Here is a 26820-nt window from a genome sequence, read left to right on the forward strand (position 1 = left end):
TTATTTCTTGAACCCCCCTCCCCCTTTTCTTTACCGAACCTTGATTCCAACACCGGGACATACCCTAGTTAAAATAACAGACCGATATCAAATGTTGAAGATATTTGAAGACATGAGAACTAAGCTTGAAAAGATTGCATCTAGCCTCATGTGTACTTACGGGGTCTGTGGTTACCTTAAGGCCCTTTTTTTATACCAAAAGTAAGTCTTGTAGCTTTTATGGGAGAAACAATGCATAATGACCCTGAGATGTGGCATTGTCTGACAAAAGAGAAAAATAGAAAACGAAATGGCTAGCAAAAGTGCGTTACTATGATTATGACTAAATTTTAATGACAATTACGATATTAAGGATACTAAAACGTTAAAGGGAATCATTTGCATAGGCAGACAAAGGTCAGTCGGTATCGGACAGCGTGGTCATGCTCATCAAGACCTACATTGGCTGCAAATACAAAACATTTTGATTCACAGCAATGCTGTCACTTGAAGTTGCTTTACTGTTCATTTGAATTACACGTTTGACAAGTCTCAGTTCTAGCCCCCCCTTTTCAAACCGTGACCTCCCTTTCTACTGACGGTTCTGACCATACTCCTCTTTTAATGTCAACGAAAGAGCTAGAAAATAAATCCGCTGCCGTTTTATCGAGCTAAAATGATTTCGCTGACGTTTCATTTAACTAAGATGATATTGCATGTCAGTTTTGATTTTTTCTATAAAACAAAAAAGTCACTCAGCAATGACATTTGATATTGGCAATGAAAAACGTATTGCATCAATTTTGGAACGTTTGGAAACATTGCTGCTCCATTATTGATTTTAGTGTAAGGATATGGCACCAATACACCATTATGGCAGAGCCGTCCGAATTTTCAAGATTCAAACCTTCAGATAAAGTTACATTCGGTATGAACTGTCATTCCTGGTCCATCTTTGCCTTATTCCATATGTCAGAGGTATAGTACTAAAATAATTACTGATGACTAGGAACTCTTAGCTCGTAACAAGAGGGGTCAGAAAATAAAGGAATTCTTTTCTCTTTTCAGAGAAGCGAAAACAATCTAGGATTCATTTGATGTTCTCATGTGAGGGATCTTTAATATCAAGAGTTCCAATACAACGTGTGAATATCCCATAACTCGAGAATACGCATTGTCGAGTTTTCAAATGAAAGCCAACAGATGATGGCCAAAGCAAGGAATATGTTTTGTTCCACCTGAGTTAATACTCAAATATATTTATTCCTATATGTATCTTGTCATTTTGCACTCTGTTGAAAGTAATTGCAAAATTTTTTGCTTAAATCTTCCTGGCTCTTGGATTTTTTTTACAATTATGACTTACAGCCAAGGCATATTAATGACAGCTAAATTTCACAACTTTAAACCAAGGTTATTTTTCTTCAACAAACCTCTTGACTAAGTGATTTATTCCCATTGGTGGTGCATTATTAAATCTAGTTCTGTATGGGACCGCCCATCTTCTTAACATAGTCCATCCCTCTAGCCATCTGACTGAGAATAACAGCTGCTGATCCATGATTAAACTCTAACAGAGCAAGTAAATCTACCAGTTAGTTCATTATGATATTACAGAAACAGACACAAACATAGTTGTTTGGCTATAGACTGATTTATTGTCTAGTCAATATCTACTGAAAAAAGGATAGTTTTTAGGCTGATAAGAAGCTTTTCAGGAAATGCCAGAGCCTGTTGAGCAATGTTGGTTGCTTTTATTCTAATCAGACTAGCATGGCTCAGCAAATTAGGCGATGGCATACGTTTTACGAACTTCAGCAAGTTGTGAGTGTCCGAATAGGGTATATAATGTTCAACAAGAAATGAGACAAGCCTTGCTTCAATAGTGGTCTCCTTTTCGTTTTGGAAAAAGTGATGAACAAGTGGCAGAGTCGTAAAAGACGAAGTCGTAAAGCCCAATGGATCCACGAGACAGCCTAAGCTGAAAGAAGGAATAAACAGTTTATAACTTGCTTCCTCTTGACAGAAACTCTGCAACTTTGCATTCACATTTGATTTGAATTAATTATATGCAATAAGAAATAAGGTAAAAATTAAAAAATAGATAATTTTCTAAATTTTGGAATGCATTGTCTACAGAAAATGATTGTTAGCCTATATTTGAATACCGCATAAGGTTCTGAACAGAAGGCGACTGATGAGCCAAAAGTAATGCAAGAGAGAGGTGAAACCATGCTCTCAGCTGCAATTCTTGGGAGATATCTGACAGTTTATAAGTGGCTTCTTCTTCTATTTAACAGCAGGCGGGCTTTTCAGTGATACTATTTAGCCCTTTTCCTTTTGCGTCACTCTGTGGGCTACAGAGCTACTGGCTTGATTGCCTCATGATTATTAGATATTTTCAGATATCTTTCAGTAGATCTTTCGACTCCAGAATTCCTGTGTTGTTTCAAAATCATTCTTCTGTGAATAGGCAGCGCAGAAGCAAAGTGCACATTGCACTTCGGCAATATATCTATTTATTTATTTATTAATTGAAAACCCGTTTACAAAACTTGAAAAGGACGGAGCAAAATATGAAAAGAAAAAAAAACTAAAGAAAAGAAAACAGTATTACGAGACAAATATCAACAAAACCAATAAAAATCAAATAAGAACGCCAATTATAAGTAAATCAAGGACGAAATAAATGCTGCATGCATTTGAGAAATTCATTATAGACTATACTTGAAAAATGGCGTTGCTCAAAATTATGATCATTGATTTTATTAGAAACAGGCCATATATGTTAAATCCTATGATAATACACTTGTAAGATAATACACTTGTTACTGGCTGGCTTACTTTGCTCTGGCACCTTATTGTATTTCTTTCTGTTATTATTAATAGAAAACAATAGTAAGATAGTAAAAGTTCCTAGAGGATTTTCAGTGGTAACTTGTGGGTGCTATAAAAAGCCAATAGAGGCCACATTCTGCAATTATCTGTAGTAAGGTTTTGCCAATTGTGACGAGTTTTGCCAAAATTCAGGATATATTAAATAGCAAAACTAGGAAAAATTTGACCTTCTATATGTTTCCTGGAGCTTTAATAGACTGTAGATGAAACTAGGCTAGCTTTATTTAATGAGAAAACTGTATGCTTTGGTGCCAGTGCCAGTAATCAGTAAATGATTAAATTGTGCATTGAAGTTTTTATAATTATTGCAGGCAAAAGCTAGGAATCTTTCATTGACTTTCTTGAATAAATATTCGAAATCTTTGCTTAATTCTAAAAGTTATTTTTGGAATAATAAAAATATTGCCTATGTTTCAATGTGAACAGGACATTTTCAAATTGAACAGACCTTTGTAAAATTTTGAAACTTATGCTGTTTAACTTAGGCTAGTTAGGGCAATATGAATCTGGCATAACAGTGCAATGAGACTTTTGACCATAGTACACTATTCTTGAACACCATTCTGCTCAAGCGTTTTACCCTCCGTAGTCTCAGCTGCTCTGACCATTTTAATCCCCAGATCTAGTTAACTTTTGGCCTTTTTATAAATTCCGTCACTGACTAAAGTCAGCATATTATTAGTTAGGATATTAGGTGTTTGGAACTTTTTCAAGGAAGCTCTTAAGTTATTAGAAAAGGGTCAATTTTTGGAATTTGTATGAAAATGGTAAGGCAATAATAGCAGATAATGATAGTAAATATTTTAGTTTTCATTTATGGACCACCGATTTCATCAATGTTTTTATCTGTTGGACCTAGTCAGAGCTTCAGTTAGATTCACAGACAAAATGTACGTAGTACAGATTCACAATGATGGTGGTGTATGTTTTGAAACAGTTTTAACCTAATTATTGGCCGATCAATTTACCCAAACGAATAATTCATGTTAATCGAACAGAAAATCACAAGAAAATTTATGAATAATTCACAATTTACTTTTGTTTCTTTTCATTTTTTTGGCTAAGATAAGATGGTCTAAACTTTTGATAGTTTACTTTTGGTATGTAAACGTTACTGTTGATGGTAAACTTTGAGATGGTTTACTTTTGACAAGAATCATTCCTTTAAATAATTTTGGAAGAAAACAATGATATGCAAGCAGAAATACCCAACATATCGCCTACAAAAAAAAATTGCCCAGTCAACATCTGTGTTATATACCTTTTGTCTTTGTGTTAGCTTGACTGTAGTCGTCAAGTACCAGAGCCTAGGGTACGAACGCACTCTGAATGACTTTCATTTTATTTGCTCATCGCAACACTGGAAAAAAGACCGTTTTTTTCAAAAATGGGATATCAGACAAATCTCCCTGGAAAACTGTCGGACTGCTTATGATAGAGATGATGATGACGAACTGACGGCTATCCCCAGGCCTACAATCAAAGAAATTCGTTTACCACTAGTTACAACTTCAGCCGGAATTGCTTTCCCCCTTCTCAGGAATGCACTTTTAAAAAGACCCATATATGCAGGTACATATGAGCTAGTCCCATGTTCAATAAGCTTATTGCAATTGATTTTTATAATCTTAGGCATTCAATAGCTTATTGCAGTCTAAAGGTCTTATTGAAATCTAATTGTTTACTTCATTGAGAATTCTAATTGTTTGAGATTTCTAATTGAGATTTCTAATCATGAGATTTCTAATTGAGAATTCTAATTGTTTACTACTGAGCTAATTGATTGATCTAATTGAGATTTCTAATCATGAGATTTCTAATTGAGAATTCTAATTGTTTACTATTGAGCTTCAGAGCTCAATAGGCTAAGCTGCAATCTGTCCTTTTACAGATGGAAAATTCTGGGTATAGGACATACCTTCCCAGGACATACTTTAGCCTGAAGACCCATCACTGAAAGTTTCATTCTCCTAACCTAGCCCTTTCTAAGATAGCCAAAATTAGCTAAAGTAGAATTTTACCACCTTTTTTATGCTCTTTCCAAATATAGCAATCATTTTTGTCAGAGATGAATTTCATCCCACCCCTATACATATTGATTCAGGATATACATTAGCACAATAGGGGGGTAGAGGTAAATTTAATGGTAAATATCTACCAAATCATATTATTGACTTACACATAACGTGAATAGGGTAAGACACCCAGTAGTCGGCCACCTGCCTATTCTTGGACAGAATGTAACTAACAGGGAACCTACCTCTAGGATAATGTGCTTAGAAAGTTTTTAGAGGCAGGTGTCTAGAGGTAGGTTCCCTGTTAGTTACATTCTGTCCAAGAATAGGCAGGTGGCTGACTACTGGGTGTCTTACCCTATACCACTCAATGCTTTTTTTATGCTGATTACAAATATAATAATCATTTCTATTGGAAATGAATTTCAGCCTGTCCCCTATATATGCCAATTCAGGGTATATATTTCTACATTAGGGGGAGAGGGTAAAGTTTAAACTTACCTCTCATTTACATCAGAAATAAAATTTGTCCCCCCCCCCCAATGTATAAATATATACCCTGAATTGGCATATATAGGGGGGGGGGGCTGAAATTCATTTCCAATAGAAATGATTATTATATTCTTAATCAGCATAAAAAAGCCATCAAGTGGTATATTCACTTTATGCATAAGTCAATAATATGATTTGGTAGATTTTTACCAATTTAATTTCCAATGCAAATGAGAGGTAAGTTTAAACTTTACCCCCACCCCCCTAATGTGCAAATATATACACTGAATTGGTATATATAGGGGTGTGGGTGAAATTCATTTCTAACAAAAATTATTATTATATTTGTAGAGCATCAAAAAAGGCATTGAGCAGTGTGTTCACTTTATTCATAAGTCAATAATATAAACTGTTGAAAATTTACCCCATAGCCTATAAAGCAACCATGATACTTAGAAAAAGCATAACATAAGGAATCTAATGAGAGCCTGCTACTTTTATTTTATCAGCATGTAATTTTTTAGAAGTGGCTAACCACTAAATATTTACAGAACTTTTATTTTAAACTATACTTTTGTTTTGTTTCAAAGGTTTATAGGTTTACAGATTTTTTTATATATATTGTGTAAGTATATCATCTGTACATTCAAACTTTAATTGCACTTGTTCAATAAGTTATTGCAATTCATAGGTTTTCATTACTTCTGTGCATAGCCTATACTGAACTAAACACCATAATAACAAAAGAGGCCCTCTTTTGTTATTATTAAATAAAAAAGCTTTCCACAAAATAAGTTTTTTAAAGAAAAGTGAAGAACTCTATTAAACAAAAAAATGAGCAAAAATAAAATAATCTACCAAGTATGAAACTGCCACAAATGAGCACCAATAAATAAATAAAACCCAAAATGAACAGAAATTACAATAAATAACAGAGTCATACTAAAAAAAGCTGAAATTAGCATGAGCAGGGCTCAAAACCCCTATGCCTTCCCAAGGCCAGAACATAATTTGCACTTTACTGGAAAAAATATGATTGTTTTTACTCTTATAACTTTCATAAATAAAGTATTATTAACATTATGATCAATAAATATAATTATATGGATATTAAACTGACAATGCACATTCATTTGTATTTTTTTCAGTAAAGTACAAATTATGTTCTGGCTTTGGGAAGGCATAGGGGTTTTGAGCCCAACTTATGTTAATTTCTGCTTGTTTTGAGTTTGACTTGGTTATTTTTGTAATTTCTTTTGATTTGGGGTTTCATTTATTTATTGATGCTGATTTGTGGTAGTTTCACACTTGGTAGATGATTTGGTTTTATTTTTGCTCATACTTTGTTTAATAAAGTTCTTTACTTTTCTTTGAAAAACTTATTTTGTGGAAAAAGTTTTTTTAATTAATTTGTGTTCATTTTATATTGGCATAGTCTTTTCAGGGAAAAAGAAAATAATACTTTAAAAAAAAATGACTCATATAGTTTTGCTATTTTAACTCTGCCATTTTTTGTAACTAATCATGTTAGTTTGTTATGAAAACATTCTATGGCTTCTAGGCATTTCTATTTGAGCAGAAAGCTGCACCTCAAACTTTGTGGAACATGCATTTTCTTGCATGAAACACCAAAATATAATAAAATGTCAAGTTTTGGAGTGTTCCACCACTCGCAAGCAAGTGCCATTGGTATTTTTGAATCCGCATGGTCAATTTAGGGGGTGGAGGGTAGGCTAATTCTCGTAGCAGCCCCATATCATTGTGGTATGATTCACATTTTCAACACCTGGCGCCTGGACTATCATATAATCTATCAAGCATACTACTACCCCAAATCAGTATCAATAAATAAATGAAACCCAAAACAAACATAAATTAAAGTAAATATTAGAGTCAAACTCAAAACAGGCGTAAATTAATATGAGTAGGGTTTAAAACCCCTATGCTTTCTAAAAGCCAGAATATAATTTGTGCTTTACTGAAAAAAAATTCAAATGAGTTTACTGAAAAAAAAATGTGCACTGTCAGTTTAATATACATATGCTGATATTTATTCCCTAAAATCTTAATTAATTTTTGATTTCTTAAAGTTACAAAAGTGAAAATATTTCAAAGAATTGTTTTCAGTAATAGAATGTTTTCATAACAAACTAATACAATTAGTTACAAAAAATAGCAAAGTTAAAATGGCAAAACTATATGAGTCTTGAACAATCTTGGAAAGTATAAACAAAATCAAATTGAATATTAGATATGTAATGATATTAATTGTTGAAAGATCCATCAGTTCAAGATTTTTTTTTCACTGTAATTTTTATTTTAATTTTCAATTCTGTGAGAACTGGAAAAGAATAAATTTTTAATATACAAGTAATTCGTTTTCAGGGAAGCGCCAATGACACAGAAGGCTTAAGGTTTTTACAGTTAAAGAAGGGGGCAGTATCCAAATTTTGTTTGTAGTGAAACTATATTTGTCTTGACCAATCTTGAAAAGAACTAATAAATTAAACTGAATATTTGATGGATAATGATATTAATTGCTAAAAGCTCATCAGTTCAAAGTTTTACTGTAATTTTAATATTTATTTTCAATATTAAGTACAAAAAAAAAACAGTAATATAATTCGTTTTCAGTAAAGTGCCAATGATGTAGTAGGTTTTAGGCTTCTGCAGTGAGACAATACCCAAACTCTTGTTTGTAGTTATTTTTATTTGATTCAAACTTGATTTGCATATTCAATTTAGGTTTTATTTATTCATTTACAGATTTATTTATTCATTTACATTAATATATATTGTACGTTTGTTTGCATAGATTGTTTATTTAATTTCTGTTCGTTTTAAGTTTCATTTACACTTTAATAGCAAAATATTTTTTTTCGTTTTAAGCTTGATTTCCATATTTAATCAAAGCATTACTCGCTTTAAGATTTGTTTATTCATTTGTATTATTACTTGTTGTATGTTTTTGCCAATATTGCTTTTTTGATTTATTCTCGAGTTGGGTTTACTTATTCACCTAACTGGACAAGCATGTTGTTCTGTATTTGAACTCCAACAAGCAACTGTTTAGGCTTATCTTAAGTTTAAAATGTCATATACTTTTAGTTGACAGGCTCGTTTTTCGGAAAGTTTTTTTTTAAATTAATTTTTGAGCGTTTGGTAGTTCAGAAATTTTCAAGTTTTTATGGCAGGGGGGGGGGGGTGCTTAATGTCCGATTATTCTTGACTTTAAAAAACGGATCTAGAACTTTCAATTTAAATTGAATGAGGCTTTTTTCAAAGTCTATACGATTACGTCTTTGATTAAAACCTTACATATGAACAATAGACAGCTTGCATAACTTGTGGACAGCGTTTGACAACAATGAATGGATTGAAAAAATAGCTCCAATAAGGGGGTTTAGACCATTTCACTTGTTGACACAAAGGGATCACGACTGTTTGGAATTGACCTTAATAGGAATTTGTGTGCCAAAGCAATTTTCCATCTATCACAGAGTTTGTATTTTAACCTTATAATTGGATTATTATAATAGATTTCCTATATGTTCTTCTCATACAAAACCCCTTCCCATAAGTTATAAACCCCCCTTAATAAGTTATGCCCCAGGGCATAACTTAGAACGCCTACCCCTGGGCCCTTGGGGGTTGTACTGACAGTGGAGTTTTTTGTTATCAGAGCTTTGAACTATTTTAACAAAATGTCTATCTCAAAATTTTTTTCTGATGCATTTAGGGCGTGGAAGAGGGAGAGGGGCCAGTTGCCCTTCAGTCTCTTTTGACTCTTAAAAATTGAACAAGAACTTTCAATTTTCAATCAAATGAGCCCTCTCTAAAGTTTATACGAGCATCCCTTCTATAAGAAATAATATGAAGGATTCAGAGAATCCTTAAATTACAACTCTTGCCCTGAGGGCTTTGGGGGAGTTGTAACCCTCAAAGAAATGACCTAATTTCCAGAACTTAATACTACGCTTAATAAAATGGCTGTCTTAAAATTTTGATTGGATGTGTTTGGGGGAAAGGTGGGCGTGAGAGGGGGGTTATTTGCCCTCAAATCACTTTTGACTATTACAAAGGGCACTAGCCCTTGGAATTTCCAATCGAATGAGCCTTTTTGAAGTTTCTACAACACCGCCTTCTATAAAAACCTTATATGCCCCCAGGGCATAACTTAAAACCCTTGCCCTGAGGGTTGTGGGGGATTGTACTCCTCAAAAACATATTTTCTATCTGGAAATCAACTATGCTCCACAAAATGGTTATCTAACAATTTTTATTGGATGTGTTGGGGGGACTGCTGGGCGTGGGGGGGGCTTGTTACCCTCAAATCCCTTTTGACTATTAAAAAGAGCACTAGCCCATTGAATTTCCAATCGAATGTGCCTATTTTGAAGTTTCTACGACAACGCCTTTTAAAAAACCTTATATGCCCGGGGCATAAAAACCTTGCCCTGAGGGTTTTGGGGGAGTGTCCTCCTCAAAAATATATTTTCAATCTGGAAATCAACTACGCTGAACAAAAGTGGTTATCTCGAAATTTCGATTGGATGTTTTTGGGGAAAAGGTGGGCGTGAGAGGGGGGCTAGTTGCCCTCCAATCACTTTCGACTATTAAAAAGGGCACTAGCCCTTTGAATTTCCAATTGAATGTGGCTGTTTGGAAGTTTCTACAACAACACCTTCTATAAAAGCCTTATATGCCCCCAGGGCATAACTTAAAAACCTTGCCCTGAGGGTTGAGGGAGGGGGGTGTCCTCCTGAAGAATATATTTTCTATCTGAAAATCAACTATGCTGAACAAAAATGGCTATCTCAAAATTTTAATTGGATGTGTTTGGGGAATGATGGACGTAGGGGGGGGGGGGCTAGTTGCCCTCCAATCACTTTTTACTATTAAAAAGGGCATTATCCCTTTGAATTTCGAATTGAATGAGCCTTTTTTGAAGTTTCTATGACAACGCCTTCTATAAAAACCTTATATGCCCCCAGGACATAACTTAAAACCCTTGCCCTGAGGGTTGTGGGGGATTGTCCTCCTCAAAAACATATTTTCCATCTGGAAATCAACTACGCTGAACAAAATGGCTATCTCAAAATTTTGCTTGGATGTGCTTGGGGGAATGATGGGCGTGGGGGGGCTAGTTGCCCTCCCATCATTTTCAACTATTAAAAAGGGAACTAGCCCTTTGAATTTCCAACTGAGTGAGCCTGTTTTGAAGTTTCTACAAGAACGCCTTATATAAAAACCTTATATGCCCACAGGGCATAACTTAAAACCCTTGCCCTGAGGGTTGTGGGAGAGTGTCCTCCTCAAAAATATATTTTCTATATGGAAATCAACTACGCTGAACAAAATGGCTATCTGAAAATTTTGATTGGATGGGTTTGGGGAAATGATGGGCGTAGGGGGGGGGAGGGGTTTAGTTACACTCCAATCACTTTCGACTTTTAAAAAGGGCACTAGCCCTTTAATTTCCAATTGAATGAGCATGTTTTGAAGTTTTTACGACAATGCCTTCTATAAAAATATTATATGCCCCCAGGGCATAACTTAAAACCCTTGCCCTGAGGGTTTTGGAGGAGTATCCTCCTCAAAATATATTTTCTATTTGGAAATCATTTACGCTGAACAAAATAGCTATCTCAAAATTTGGATGGGCTGGGTGTGGGGGACGGCTGGGCGTGGGGGGGGGGGCGAGTTGCCCTCCAATCACTTTCGACTATTAAAAAGGGCACTAGCCCTTTAATTTCCAATCAAATCAGCCTGTTTTGAAGTTTCTACGACAATGCCTGTTATAAAAACCTTATATGCCCCCAAGGCATAACTTAAAACCCTTGCCCCGAGGGTTGTGGGGGAGTGTCCTCCTCAAAAATATATTTTCTATCTGGAAAATAACTACGCTCAACAAATGGCTATCTCAAAATTTTGATTGGATGTGTTTGGGGAAAAGGTGGGCGTGGGGGGGAAGGGGGTTAGTTGCCCTCCAATCACTTTTGACTATTAAAAAGGGCACTAGCTCTTTAATTTCCAATCGAATGAGCCTGTTTGGAAGTTTCTATGACAACGCCTTCTATAAAAGCCTTATATGCCCCCAGGGCATAACTTAAAACCCTTGCCCTGAGGGTTTTGGGGGATTATCCTCCTCAAAAACATATTTTTTATCTGGAAATCAACTATGCTGAACAAAATGGCTATCTCAAAATTTTGATTGGATGTGTTTGGGGGAATGATGGGCGTGGGGGGGGGGGCTAGTTGCCCTCCAATCATCTTTGACTACTAAAAAGGGCTCTACAACTCTCGATTTCCAATCAAATGAGCCCCCTTTGAAGCTTCTACGACAAACCCTTCCATATGAAGTGCCTCTGGAAAAAAAATAATTAATAATAAAACATTGGAGCTGTATGGCCTTTACTATAGGCAACGCTACAGTGTTGCCTCTGATACAACTCACTTCCAAATCTTGGGCCAATGTCCTATGTCTTACCAATGGTAATGAAATGGTTTCTAAGCTTTCAGCAGCACTTTTCCAGTTATATTGTGACACCTTTTCAGTGAAAAATGTTGCTCGCAAATCTAACTGCAAACCATGGATAAATAAACAAATTTTGTGCCTAATAAATGAATGTGATGAACTCTTTAAGAAAGGTTTTTTCCAAGAATCTCAAAAACTTAAAAACATCAATGTTAGCGAAATCTATGAAGCAAGAAAGGAGCATGGTGCACATGTGCTCAATAACTTATTGCATTCATACCCTAAGAAATTCCACAAGTGTCCAAGATCTCATGGGTAAGGTCTCTTCAAAGTTTTTCTTACTGGACAGTAATGGTGACCCAATGGGTGTGGATGTCTTGAATGATCATTTTCCTTCAATTTGTAAAATTCACCTGCCATTCCAGCATATGCCAGCCAACAGTGCAGTGAGTGACATTCCTGTGGATTGAAATTCATCAGACTCAACTTAAACTCGAAAATTCTATACACAAATAAGTGAGTATACCCAATTGATATCCCTACCAAATTGATTGTGGAACGTGCCCAGTATTTAAGTGTAGCTCTAACTGCTATTTTTAAGCAATATTTTGTAGATGGTATTTTTCCAGTGTGATTTAAATGAGCTATTATATCTTCTATACCAAAAACTAAGACCCCAAAAGTTCCCTCTGACTTAAGACCAATATCAAAGACCTCCATTTTCTCTAAAATCTTTGAAAGCTTTATTTACAATTTCCTTTTTGACAATATTCATGATAAAATCAATCCAAATCAGTTTGGCTTTATTCCATAGCACCACGCATTGCTTAATCTATATACTTGACACTATTTTCAAACATCTTGAGTTGGATAGTTCCTATGTTGAGGCTATTTTTTCTGATATTAGCAAAGCCTTCAACAATATGGATCATCAGACATTTACAGATAATGCAAGGGCTTTAGGTGCAAGAGATTTTGTTTTATATATATTAGCTAGTTTTTTGTCTGGCCGTGAGCATTGCGTAGTCCTCCCTAATGGGGATTCGTCAGGTTTTTCCTCGATTTCCCATGGAGCACCTCAAGGGACTAAGTTAGGTCCTTTAGCATTTTTAATTGTTTTTAATAATGTTTTACCAAGTTTTTGCAAATCTTTTAAATTTGCAAATGATTTGACATTACTGAACCTTTTTCAAACATCTAATACTTTGAATGTTACACTTAATTCACTCATTAACAATTTAAAGAATGATCTTGACAATGTTAAACTCAATTTAAGCATGCCCAAAAGCAGTTTCATGCTATTTTTTTCTTTTTTTTAAATATACCCCTATCATTAATTACCTTTGCATACCAAATTCAAATACGGTTAAACTCCTTTGTTTGCAGTTGGACAATGACCATAAATGGAACTCCCACATTTCGCTCTTATTTAAGTCTGGTAGTGTTATCCTTAAATCTTTCTCCCTTCTCAAATGGTTCTCCATATCAGTCCGAAACCTTAAAATAATGTATTGTTCTTATATAAGACCCTGTCTGGAATATGCTTGCCCTGTCTGGCACCCTAGGTTGACCAAAGAGCAATGTCCTAAAATTGAAAGTATTCAAAAAAGAGCAATAAAAATTATTCTGGGGACCCCCTATACTACATACAATGAAGGTTTGGCTAGACTTGAACTTATTACATTGGAATCACAACATCACATCTTTACCATGAACTTAGGTCACAAATGCCTTAGTTCTGACTATCATTGATGTTTTTCCCCTCCCTTTAAAGAAAATCCCCCCCCCCCTAATACAAGACTCAATGCTTGTAGAGCTCCAAATACCCAATTGGACCTGTATCCCCAAATGTTGACCATGAGGTACAAAAACTCTTTTGTCCCCTATTTTGTTTCCCATTTTAATAATTGATATAACTTTTGTTTTATGTTTATCCCCTAATATCTGTTTTATTATTGATTCAATTTTTTGTTTTATGTTTATTGCCTAACATCTGTTTTGCTATTGTAATTCTGATGTGCTTATGCTAGCTTTTGTGCCAATAAATCATATTCTATTTTATTCAATAAATGTTTAGTTTTTAAACGTAAAGGTAAATGGGAGGGTGGGTGTGGGAGGGGGATTAGTTGCCCTTCCATCACTTTTGACTATTAAAAAGGGCATCAACCCTTTCTATTTTCAATCAAATGAGCCCTTTTCAAAGTTCCTACAGCAACTCCATTGTTATGAAGTGCCCTGGTCTAAACAACAACAACAACAAAAATCATACATTATACCCACATCAATCATTACTATAAAAATTCCAAGCATTCCAATCACTGTTGACTGTTAAAAAGGGCACTAGGCCTTTAGATTTCCAATTGAATGAGCCCTTTTTGAGTTTCTATGACAACGCTTTCTATAAATACCTTATATGCCCCAAGGGCATAAATTAAAACCCTTACCCTAAGGGCTATGAGGGTGGTTGTCATCCTCTAAGACATAATTCCCAGAACTTTCAACTACATTAAACAAAGCAGCTATCTCAAAATTTTGATTGGATGTGTTTGGGAAAATGTTCAGCATGAGAGGGGGGTTAGTCACTCCAATCACTCTCAAGTATTAAAAAAGGCACTATCCCTTTCAATTTCCTATCAAATGAGCCCTTTTGAAGTTTCTGCAACAACACATTCAATAAAAACCTTATATGCCCTCCAGGGCACAACTTACTACCCTTGCCCTGAGGGCTGGGGGGGGATGTCATCCTCAAAGACCTAATTTACAGAACTTTCAAATATGTTGAACAAATTGGCTATCTGAAAATTTTGATTGGATGTGTTTGGGAGAATCGTGGGCATGAGAGGGGGGTGAGTTACCGTCCAATCACTTTTGACTATTAAGAAGGGCACTAGCTGTCTCAATTTCCAATTGAATGAGCCTCTTTTGAAGTTTTTGCAACAATTCTATCTGTAAAAATTTTATGTGCCCCTAGGGCATAATCTACAACCTTTGCCCTGGGGGCTCTGGGGAGTTTGTCATCCATAATTTCCAGAACTTTCAAATACATAGCACAATATGGCTATCTGTAAACCTTGATTGAATGTGTCTGGGGAAATGGTGGGCGTGAGAGGGGGGTGAATTACTCTCCACTCACTTTCAACTATTAAAAGGGGCAATTTCAGTTTCCAATCAAATGAACCCTTTTTGAAATTTCTGAAACAACTTTCTATATAAACCTTATATGCCCCCAGGGCATAACTTACAATCCTTGCACTGAGGGCTCTGAGGGGTTATCATCCTAAAAGACCCTAATTCCCAGAACTTTCAACTACGTTGAACAAAATGGATATCTCAAAATTCTTATTGGATGTGTTTGGGGAAATAATGGGCTTGAGAAGGGTTGCCCTTCAATCACTTTCAACTATTTAAAGGGCACTAGCGCTTTTAATTTTCAATTGAATGAGCCATTTTTGAAGTTTTTACAGCATTGCTTTCTATAAAAATCTTACATGTCCCCTTGGCATAACTTACGACCCTTGCCCTGAGGGCTGTTGGGGAGAGGGAAGGGGTTGTCATCCTTAATGACCTAATTTCCAAAACTTTCAACTACGTTGAATAAAATGGCCATCTAAAAATTTTATTGGATGTGTTTGGTGAAAAGGTGGGCATAAGAGGGGGATTAGTTGCCCTCAAATCACTTCTGACTATTAAAAAGGGCACTAGCCCTTTGAATTTCTAATAGAAAGAGCTCTTTTTCAAGTTTCTCTGACAAAGATTTCAGTAAAACTTATATGCCCGCAGGGCATAACTTATAACTCTTGCCCTGAAGAGTATAGGGGAGTGTCCTGCTCGAAGGTATAATTTCCTGAACTTTAAACTGCGTGAAACAAAATGGTTATCTCAAAATTTTGATTGGACGTATTTGGGGAAATGGTGGGCATGGAAGGGGTGTTATTTGCCTTCCAAACAGTTTCGACTATTAAAAAGGGCACTAGCCATTTCAATTTCCAATTGAATGACCGCTTTTTGAAGTTTCTATGACAATGCGTTCTATAAAAGCCTTATATGCCCCCAGGGCATAACTTACAACCCTTGCCTTGCTGTGGAGGGGGGGGGGCGGTGGTCATCCTCAAAGACCTAATTTCCAGAATTTTCGACTACGTTGAACAAAATGGCTATCTTAAGATTTTTATTGGATGTGTTTGGGGAAAAGGTGGGCGTGAGAGGGGGGGGGGCTAGCTGCCCTCCAATCACTTTCGACTATTGAAAACGGCAGTAGCCCTATGAATTTCCAATCGAATGAGCCTTTTTTGAAGTTTCTACAACAACACTTTCTATAAAAACCCTATATGTCCCAAGGCATAACTTACAACCCTTGCCCTAAGGGCTCTTGGGGAGTGTCCTCCTCAAAAACATAATTTCTGTCTGTAAATCAACTATGTTGAACAAAATGGCTAGCTAAAAATTTTCATTAGATGTGTTTGAGGAAAAGGTGGGCATAATAAGGCGGTTAGTTGCCCTCAAATCACTTTTGACTATTAAAAAGGGAACTAGCCCCTTGAATTTCCAATTGAATGAGCCCTTTTTCAAGTTTCTATGACAAAGATTTCAATAAAAACTTATATCCCTCCAGGGCATAACTTATAACCCTTGCCTTGAAGACTGTAGGGGGAGTTTCCTGCTCAAAGGTATAATTTCCTGAACTTTAAACTGCGTGTAACAAAATGGCTATCTCAATATTTTTATTTGAATGAGTTTTAGGAAATGGTGGGTTTGGAAGGGGTGTCACTTTTGACTTCCAATCACTTCTGACTATTAAAAAATGGGCACTGGCTATTTCAATTTTCAATCAAATGAGCCCTTTTTGAAGTTTTTACAACAATGCATTCTATAAAAACCTTATATGCCCCCAGGGCATAACTTACAACCCTTTCCCTGAGCGTTGTGGGGGGGGGGTGTCATCCTCAAAGATCTAATTTCCAGAACTTTAAACTACGTTTAACAAAATGGTTATCTCAAAATTTTTATTGGATGTGTTTGGGGAAATGGTGGGTGTGAGAGGGGGTTAGTTGCCCTCCAGTCACTTTTGACTATTAAAAAGGGCACTAGGCCTTTGATTTTACAATTGAATGAGCCTTTTTGAAGTTCCTATGACAATGCCTTCTATAAAAACCTTATTGTTATATGGCATAACTTGCAACCCTTGCCCTGAAGGCTGTGGGGGAGTGTCCTCCTCAGAAACATAATTTCGATGCGGAAATCAACTATGCTGAACAAAATGGCCATCTCAAAATTTTGATTGGGTGTTTTTTGGGAAATGATGGGCGTGGAAGGGGTTTTAGTTGCCTTCTAATCACTTTCAACTATTAAAAAGGTCACAAACCACTCCTATTTCCAATTGAATGAGCCCTTTTCGAAATTTCTATGACAACTTTTTCAATACAAAGTGCCCTGCTCTAAAGGAAAAAAATAATAAATAATACATCGTGCCAACATTGTTCTTATGTGCCCCCAGGGCATAACTTAAAACCCTTGCCCCTATGGGTTGTGGGGGAGTGTCCTCAAAAACATATTATCTATCTTGAAATCAACCTTGCTGAACAAAATGTCTATCTCAAAATTTTGATTGGATTCGTCTGGGGAAATGATGGGCATGGGGGGGGGGGGGGAGCTTGTTGCCCTAAAGTTACTTTCGACTGTTAAAAAGGGCTCTAGTCACTCCAATTTCCAGTTGAATGAGCCCTTTTCGGAGTTTCTACGACAGCTCCTTCAATACAAAGTGCCCTGGTATGAAAAAACAAAATACATTGTGCCAACATCGTTCTTTAGTTAGGCAGCGCGATTGCGCCGCCTCTGATTGAATGTTTTTTGGGAAATGGTGAGCGTTAGAGGGGGGTTAATTACTCTGCACTCACTTCCAACTATTAAAAAGGGCAATTTCAATTTCCAATCAAATGGGCCCTTTTTGAAATGAGCCCTATTCTCTTCAGTTTCTAATTGAATGATCCCTTTTGAAGTTTCTACAACAAAACTTTCAATAAAAACCTTATATGCCCCCAGGGCATAACTTACAACCCTTGTCCTGAGGGCTGTGGGGGGGGGGAGGGGTTGTCATGTTTAAAGACGTAATTTCTAAAATTTTCAACTATGTTGAATAAAATGGCTATCTAAAAATTTTGATTGGATGTGTTTGGGGAAATTGTGGGTGTGGAAGGGGTGTTAGTTACCTTCCAATCACTTTCGACTATTAAAAAGGGCACTAGCCATTTCAATTTCCAATCAAATGAACCCTTTTTGAAGTTTCTACGACGACACGTTCTATAAAATCCTTATATGCCCCCAGGGCATAACTTACAACCCTTGCCCTGAGGACTGTGGGGGGGGGGGGTTGTCATCCTCAAAGACCTAATTTCCAGGGCTTATTCTGTATTGAATAAAATGGCTATCTAAAAATTTTTATTGGATGTGTTTGGGGAAAAGGTGGGCGTGAGAGGGGGGTTAGTTGCCCTCAAATCACTTTCGCATATTAAAGAGGGCAATAGTCATTTCAATTTCCAATTGAATAAGCCTTTTTTGAAGTTTCTACTACAACGCTTTCTATAAAAACCTTATATCCCCCCAGGGCATAACTTACAACCTTGCCCTGAAGGCTCTGGGGGAGTGTCCTCCTCAAAAGCATAATTTCTATCCGGAAATCAACTACGCTGAACAAAATGGCTATCTTAAAATTTTGATTGGATGTGTTTCGGGAAATGGTGGGCGTGGAAGGGGTGTTAGTTGCTTTCCAATCACTTTCGACTATAAAAAGGGCACAAGCCACTCCAATTTCCAGTTGAATGATCCCTTTTCGAAGTTTCTACAATAACTACTTTGATACAAAGTGTCCTGCTCTAAAGGGGAAAAAATAATAAATAATACATTGTGCCAACATTGTTCTTATATGCCCCCAGGGCATAACTTAAAACCCTTGCTCTGAGGGCTGTGGGAGAGTGTCCTCCTCAAAAACATATTTTTATCTGGAAATCAACTATGCTGAACAAAATGGCTATCTCAGAGTTTTGATCGGATGTGTTTGGGGAAATGATGGGCATGGGGTGGGGGGCTAGTTGCCCTCCAATCACTATTAAAAAGGGCACTAGCCACTCCAATTTCCAATGGAATGAGCCTTTTTCGAAGTTTATACAACAACTCCTTTGATGCGAAGTGCCCTGGTATGGAACAAAAATAATACATTGTGCCAACATTGTTCTTTACTTAGGCAGCGCGATTCTGCTGATAAGTTACCCCCTATAAGAGGGTAAATTTGATAATATGTTGATGACTTTACTAGCTTAAACATAAACATCCCAGTAAAATTCTTGATTTGAAGCTGTTATTAATCTTGGAAAGTGGCTGAATTAGGTGAATAAAACACTCTGGAATTAACCCAGGGTCTTAATGATTGTTCAGGAAGGTATTTTGAAATTCCTGCCTCTACTCCTTCCCCTCCTAAAGGGGAATATACATTTGATAACCATTTAAAATCTTTGTGTTATAAGAGTGAAACGTTGAGAAATAGATACACTGCTTGAATGAGGCACAAGGGAAGTGTTTTTAGCCTCACATCTTTGCTCAATCCTGATTTATAAGCTTTTAAAGATTTGAAAGTTTATTTCTTAAATTTGGGAAAAGCCCGTGACTTGGCTTAAAAACCTACTGAAATAATAAGATAAAGAATACAGCAAAGTCTAAACTTCACAGTCCTTACTGTTAGTGCTCATCTCTATTTCAAAGGGTAGAGATAGTAGCTCGGCAATACCTTTAGCAGGGTGTATATTAGGCCCTAAATTCACCCCTGAAAATTTCAATTTGCCTAACAACCACTCCCCAGGATAGTAAGAAGCCTCTCAACTAGAAATTTACCAAATGCCCCATTTAATATGCTGTTGGTAAAGTTTTAGCTGAAGCAGCCATGTTAGGTGAGTGAAATTTTTAGGATTGAATCCATGGCCTAAGATATGCTCTGAGAAGACGTTATGAAGCTACTATCTTCATTATAAATAATGTTGGGAACTTCCGTTGTTTTAAAAAAAAGAAAGTGATTAAATTCTGAAACTAAACAAAGTTGATAAAAATAGCTCTGCATGTTCGAAAAATAGCTGAAACATATTCTTAGGTATGTTGAACAAGATATTGTCTGGTAGACTTTTCAGTTAAAAGTCCATTGGTAAATTTATGTCTTTTTTTAATTAATCTGCTAGCTAGAATGCCTAAACAAACATACCACTTGATGCACCTTTTTATACACTCTTTCCAAAAATTGTAACTACTTCTGTTGTTAATTCCATTTTGAGCCCTTAAAGTGACACTTTGTTCTTGTTTTTTGGCTTGTAGAATCCAGATAAAACGTGGATTTTTTCTAGATTCTGCAAGCCAAAAAAAAACAACATGTCAGCTTGCAGAATGTCAAGGTGCCAATGTTGTGCTTATTTGTGGATCTTGTGTAATTTATTAAGGGGTATTTTTATGAAAAATTGAATTTGAGTAAATTAATCAAGGCGCTGAATTCCTCTAGAAGGGTTTGCACACTTCCTGCCATAAGAGTAAATTGTTGATCATTTCTTGAATTTCGTAACCATGTTGTAGTCTTCAAACTCACCAAGTGACTTAGTGTACACTCTCTTCACTCTGGTGTTTACACAGAGGCATTCCTGAGACTCATAATCATAAATGATCTAACATTTTCTGTTTCTTCTTTATTTTGTTGTAAAAATTTAACAGCTTTCCCCAACACATACCATGAAAACCTTTTATTTACATATTCTATATGTAAACATATTCTATATTACATATTCTATAATGGCATATTCTACTTACTAAAGGAAATTTAAACCATGTTTATTAAACTCTCAGATTGCATCTCCGGCTACCACAGAAAATTTGTGACTGATTTTATCTATGAATACTATCATAAATGATTTAAAATTTACTGTTTTTACTTATTTTTTCTCTACTTTAACAGATTTTGCAAATGAGTTTTCCATATTTGTACGGCACAAAGTTCCTGCTGAGCTATAGATGCACACACATTATTTTGGAGATGTTAGAATTTAGCCATATGCCACATTTCCTTCTGGCATTTTATTAACAGATTAGAAGGTTAATTAACAAATATATAAGACAACTGTCCTTTTAATATTGCAGAGGAAAATTGAGATTGCAATTAGCTGGTCTGTGTAATGTTCTTTCCTTTGTTTTTATTTTATATGTTTAATGACCCAAGCCCTGGACAAAATAAGATAAAACACAAAGAATTTAGAATAGATAGAATATTAGAATATCTGCATCTTCTCAATTTTGAAACTAGACAGTGTTAGATCTTTATATTGCCAATATAACTTCCTGATTGAGGCAGAGGTTCATACAGATCACAGGCTTCGCCATCCTTCCAGAATGGGTAGTTGTACAACATCCAGCATTTGATGTAACCAGGTGAGTCTGGTTGTTGGGGGTAACATCTCTGCAGTTGTTGTTGAGTAAGTCATTAGGTAAGGAACTGGTTGGTTGGTGTCACTATGTTGTTACCAGGTAACTTAGGGCAAGAGAAACCTTTGAATGGATATTTGTAGGTTGTTTCTTCATGGGTGTTATTGTCCTGTATATCTGTTTTTCTCAAGCAGATAAATCAGCTATTGCACCTAATCTTACTACTACTATCTAGAAGTATGGTATAAGATCTAGGGGTGTGTGGGAGCTGTTCACTTACAACTGCTTTTTTCCATTGTTCATTTTCTTGCAGCTTCACCCAGACCTTTTTCTCTACTCTAATAGGACTGAGATCTTTGGCTGATCTGTTGTAATACATCTGCTGGATTTTCTGGGACTTTCTCCTTCTGTGTTCTATCTCAACCAGATTTGTGTATTTCGGCATTAATACCTGTGGTACAACTGGCAGTATGGACCAAAGTTGTCAATTCATGCTCAACTGCACTGGAGACTGGAATCCATCAATGGGTGTGTTTCTATACTCCAGTAATGCAAGATATGGATTGCTTCTGCTGTCCAAAGCTATAGCCATAATTTGCTTTGCTGTTTGTACTTCTTTCTCACTCATTCCAAATGTTCTAGGTTTCAGTGAATTTCTGGAACTCTTCTGAGGAAAACTAGGGGCCATTGTGAGAAGTCATTCTTTTGGGTATCCTGTATCTTGGAAAATGTGCTTTGAGCTTGACTGTAACTTGATGTGAGTTGGTATTACTCAACTTATCCACTTTGAACATATGGCTGTAGTAGTCAACAATGAAAAGATATTGGCTACCTCAAAAAGTGAATAAATCAGCACCAACATGCTGAAATGGGTATCTTGGTATTTGTGTTCTGATCATTATTTCTTTTTGTTGTTCTGGTACATATTTAGCTCAGACTTCACACCTGGTGACCATTTCTTTGATATCTCTATTGATATTTGGCCAGAAAACCATTGTTATCACCTTTTCCTTTGTTTTGGCCATTCCTAGATGTGAGATATGTAGTTGCTCCAAAATACCTTTTTTCAGAAAGCTTGGAATGAGGATCCTTTCTCCTTTCAAAATAACATCTTCATTGACAGTCAGTTAATTATAATAATTCCAAAATGGCGTAGCTGCAGATGGTGTTATCTTTTGGTTGTTGGACCATTCCTTTTTTATAACATGTTTCAAAACTTTCAGTTTAGAGTCGGTTTTGAGTTTCTGTTTGGATCTGATTCATCAATTTTATTGATATTGGTAGATTTATAAAGAATGTGTGTACAGTATATCCATTTCTTGATCCTGATTTGGTATCTGCTTTGGGTAGATGCATTCTAGACAGGGCGTCAGCTGCTGGTATCTCTTTTCCTGGCCAGTAGTGGAATGTCAAGTTGTATGGCTGTATACTCAACATCATTCTTTGTAGTTGTGGTGGCACTCTGTTGATCAGTTTGCTCAGTATTGACTTTAATGATTTGTGATCAGTAGTCACGCATGCTTTCCAGCCATACAAGTAACAGTGTAAATGCTTACACACAAAAGCTATTCCCAGCATTTCTTTTTCTATTTGTGAATAACGTTTCTCTGTCTCTGATAAGGAACGTGAAGTAAATGCTACTGTGCCTCCATCTGCAATCAATTGTCCTCCATGGCCATGCTGTGATGTGTCTGTAATAACCTCTACATTAGTAGCGCTTTGATCAAAGTATGAGAGGTTGTTGCAAATTGCTATCTGGATGGCTTTCCTTGCAGCATTGTGCTCTTCTTTCCACTGGAACTCCTTCGGCTTCTTTCTACTGGGCTAGTTCTTTCAGTGGCTGATTGAGAGTTGACAAATTTGGAATGTATCTAGATAGATAGTTGTATCTGCCCACCAGTGTTTGGAGCTCTTCTTTGTTTTATGGCAATGGCATTTCACTGATAGCACATGTTTTGCTTGGATTGGGTTTGACTCCCATGATTGTCAACAGGTGCCCAAAATAGGGTATACTTTCTTTGTCAAAAATGTATATTTTTTTTTTTTGTTAAATCTCACTCCTTGTTCTTGTGCTCTCTGTAGCACTGCCTGTAATACCCGATCATGCTTGTTGTCATTTTTTGCAGCTCCAGCAATATTGTCGACTATCAGTCCTATTGCTAAGCCTTGAAACACTGACTCCATGCGTTTTTTATATTCGTCTTGTGCAAATATGAGTCTGAACGGGTATCTTTTAAATCTATACCTTCCAAATGTGGTGCTAAATGTAGTGAGATTTGCTGATTCTTCATCTAATTCCATTGACCAATATCCACTTCTAGCATACAGCTTGAAAAACTTTTTAGCTCATGACACTTGGCAGCCATGTCTTCAAAGCAAGGTATTGGGTGATAAGGTGTTTTTATCCACTTGTTTAAATTAACAGGATTTAAACATATTCTCAAATCTTCATTTGGTTTGTGAACCAAGATAATGGAGTTTACCCATTCTGTGCGTTTTCCCACTTTTTCCATCACGCCAAGTGACTCTAATCTGTCTAGTTCTGCTTTCAGTTTTTGCTGGATAGCAAATGGTACGCCTTTAGGTGGCTGTACTGTCAGAATTGCTCCATCTTTCAGATGTATGTGGTAGGTCTCTGGGAGCGTGCAAATGCCTTCAAAGATGTCTTTGTATCCTGATAAGCTTTGTTACACTTCTTTCCACACCTTAGTTGATGAAATTTGTGTGTTGCTAATGCCAACACTTTGTATGAACTGAATCAAGCTCATCTTTTCACTGGTTTGTCGACTCAGAATTGGTTCCTTGTCTGTATTGACAATATAGAACAATTGTTGTTGTTTGGTTTGCTTGTACTATATTCCGATTTCTGTTGTTCCTAGTACTGGCAAGCTATTGCCCGAGTAACTGGTAAATATATCTCTGGTTGCCAGCATCTCTGGTTTTGGGATTAACTTTTTTTATTCACTTGCAGGTATAACATTGACTTCAGTGCCAGTGTCAATTTTGAATCTAATCTTTGTGTTGTAGTCAGGTAAGTCTCTTTAATTCAGCCGGACGAGTAAGACCCAAAGAGATAGTGAAGAGTTGAGACCCAAAGAGAAGGGTTGAACAAACGGTTTCTTTTGTTCTGCATACATTTGACCTTTATCAATGGCTTCAATGCAGAATTCCGGGTTTTCATGTTCTTCATTGGGTTCCTGCTCCAGTTGGTGAGCAGGTTGGCTGCAGCAGACTTTGGCAAAATGATTCATCTTGTGGCATTTTGAGCAGCTCTTTCCTTTGGCTGGACATCTGTGTCCTTTTAAGTATGGGTTTCCACATTTGTAAAAGCTATTTGTTCCCCAGTTTGAATTCTGCTGCTTGATAATGGCTTCAATTTCTTGTTTTATGTCTCCCTGATCCACTCTTTGGTTCATTTGTGCTTGGGTATCCTGTATTGTCCCAATGGCTCTACTGATCTGGAAGGCTCTACTGATCTGGAAGGCTCTATTCAAGGCAAGTTTGTCTCCTTCACTTAGCAGTTTTTCACGTATCAGTTGCTATGAATACAAAAACAAGTCTATCTTTAATCATTGTGTCTTTGCTGTCACCAGTGTCACAGTCTATTGCAAGGACTTTTAACTCAGTGACATAAGCTTTTATAGTCTCACTATCTCTTTGATTTCTCTTGTGAAAAATGAATCTTCCAAATATTGGATTAGCTGTAGGCTCAACATATTCACTGAACTTATCAAGATACACTTTTATCCAGTATGTTGTGCATCTGTAAGGGCCCATGTACTGTAAATGTCCCTGCCTTTTTCACCAACCCAAATCAGAAGGTATGAACACTTGACAGCTTCACTTTTCTCCGCCAGTGGTCTGGAAAACATAAGTTCGCAGTGTTGCCTGAACCTTTTCCAGGCTTATTTCAGATTGTGTGATGAACAGTAAATTGTTGAAATCGGTGTGCCTTCCATCCCACTTCTGACACCATGTAACGTCCCTCCTTTGTTTCTTATTTTATACGTTTAATGACCCAAGCACCTACAAAATAAAATGAAACACAAAAAATGTAGAATATTTAGAATATTAGAATATCTGCAGTCTATGCTATTTGGTAATTTGTTCATAAAATACCAAATTATTCAAAACTTTCAAATAGCTGCATAAAGGCTTCTCACAAATGACTGGTTTTTCTGCAGTATAGTCTGCACAAAAGATTTTGACATTTTGTAACAATTATTCCTATGAATAAAATCAATGCAGATATATTTACATAATGTTATTGTCAGATAACAAGTTATTTATGAATCTAGGCCAAACATTTGAAATCTATTTTAGAAATGACTGATCAATGGTTCAGGTTTTAGATTAATTTGTTCCAATTTCAAGCAGACTTTAGTGGTATTCTGGCATGATTTCAGCAGCTGTGATAGTCTATATCAGTTTGTTCAAGTTTCAATGAGATTCCTAAGTTTTCACCCTTTGTTGGTAGTCCATATTTCAGATGTGAAAGTTTTAAATCCCCAAATTATAAAATTATGTAGATTTTCAAAATGTGGATTGAAAATTATATTGTGATATTTCAGATGTTAAAGTTGTAGATTTTCAAATTCTTCAATGCATGAACTTTGAAGTGGTTTACAGTTCTTGAATTTTTGTAGATTTTAGCTCAAAATATTGTACATTTAAAGTCAGAACCTTATTTTTAGGTTCCAGTAACTGGTGCATCACTATATAGTCTAGAACTAAATCTTGCCCTATTAGGTTGAGTTGGGGGCGAGGATACAACTGTCACAGCAGTGACAATTATATTTGTCAATAGTATCGAGTTGGGAATCAAATTATACTTCTCTTTTGTTATTTTAGTTTTTAGTTGCAAAAAGACAATATATTAGTTTGTTACCAAACTCAATGCTACTTACAATTTGGGCTACAATCTTGGTTAACACCTCTCCTGAACAAAACCCTGTAATAACAAATAATTAATTCATCATATTTTGAAAATCTTTTTGGGATCTTCAGCATTAGCTCTTGTTTGACTGAAGATCCTTAATAATTCTGAGGATTCTGGAAATGTCAGATGACTTTAAGTTGAATTTTTGATATCCTAAAAGTAAAAAAAAATCAAATTGGATATTTTGCAGATACAAAAGACAGAATAGTGTGCATTTTTATTGAACATATCTGAAAAACTTTAGACTTTGAAAATATTCAAAAATATAGTCACAACAACATTGCTGTGTATAAATCCAATTCTTTGTGCAGCCATTATATCCATCTTTTGTTTGATTTTTTAATATTTAAAACATTTTCTTCTTTAGGAATTCAGTTACCCATATTGGGTGGAATCATTGGCTATGTGCTTGGTTCTTCAGTTGAAAGGTGGAGAGATAGAAGATATGCTGAACATTGGGCAACAATAAGACATTATATTATGTTGCACCCAGAAGAATTTGAAGCTGAAGGTTAGTTTTTTACTAGTTTTTTTAACTAGTAAAGTTTTTAAATAAGTTTTTTTAACTGAAAGTA

General features: G+C 36.0%; 1 protein-coding gene across 1 annotated transcript; it reads left to right on the top strand.

Moving 5' to 3' along the window:
* The first annotated feature begins 1752 nt into the window (after window positions 1-1752).
* Window positions 1753-26788, top strand: LOC148941044 (uncharacterized). Its single transcript, XM_089105149.1, has 3 exons — window positions 1753-1820; window positions 4157-4449; window positions 26613-26788. The coding sequence occupies exons 1-3, from the start codon at window positions 1753-1755 to the stop codon at window positions 26759-26761; spliced, it is 510 nt and encodes a 169-aa protein (XP_088961275.1). The 3' UTR covers window positions 26762-26788.
* Window positions 26789-26820: the final 32 nt, after the last annotated feature.

The sequence above is a fragment of the Artemia sp. Qi Xiang Cuo genome, chromosome 19 (assembly GCF_049724085.1).
Source record: "Artemia sp. Qi Xiang Cuo chromosome 19, ASM4972408v1, whole genome shotgun sequence".
Taxonomy (NCBI): Eukaryota; Metazoa; Arthropoda; class Branchiopoda; order Anostraca; family Artemiidae; genus Artemia; species Artemia sp. Qi Xiang Cuo.

Coding starts and splice junctions, on each gene's coding strand:
- LOC148941044 (XM_089105149.1), top strand. CDS start 1,753: ATGGCTCAGCAAATTAGGCGATGGCATACGTTTTACGAACTTCAGCAA. Junction 1,821..4,156: donor GTTGTGAGTGTCCGAATAGG/GTATATAATGTT, acceptor TCTTTGTGTTAG/CTTGACTGTAGTCGTCAAGT. Junction 4,450..26,612: donor AAAAAGACCCATATATGCAG/GTACATATGAGC, acceptor TTTCTTCTTTAG/GAATTCAGTTACCCATATTG.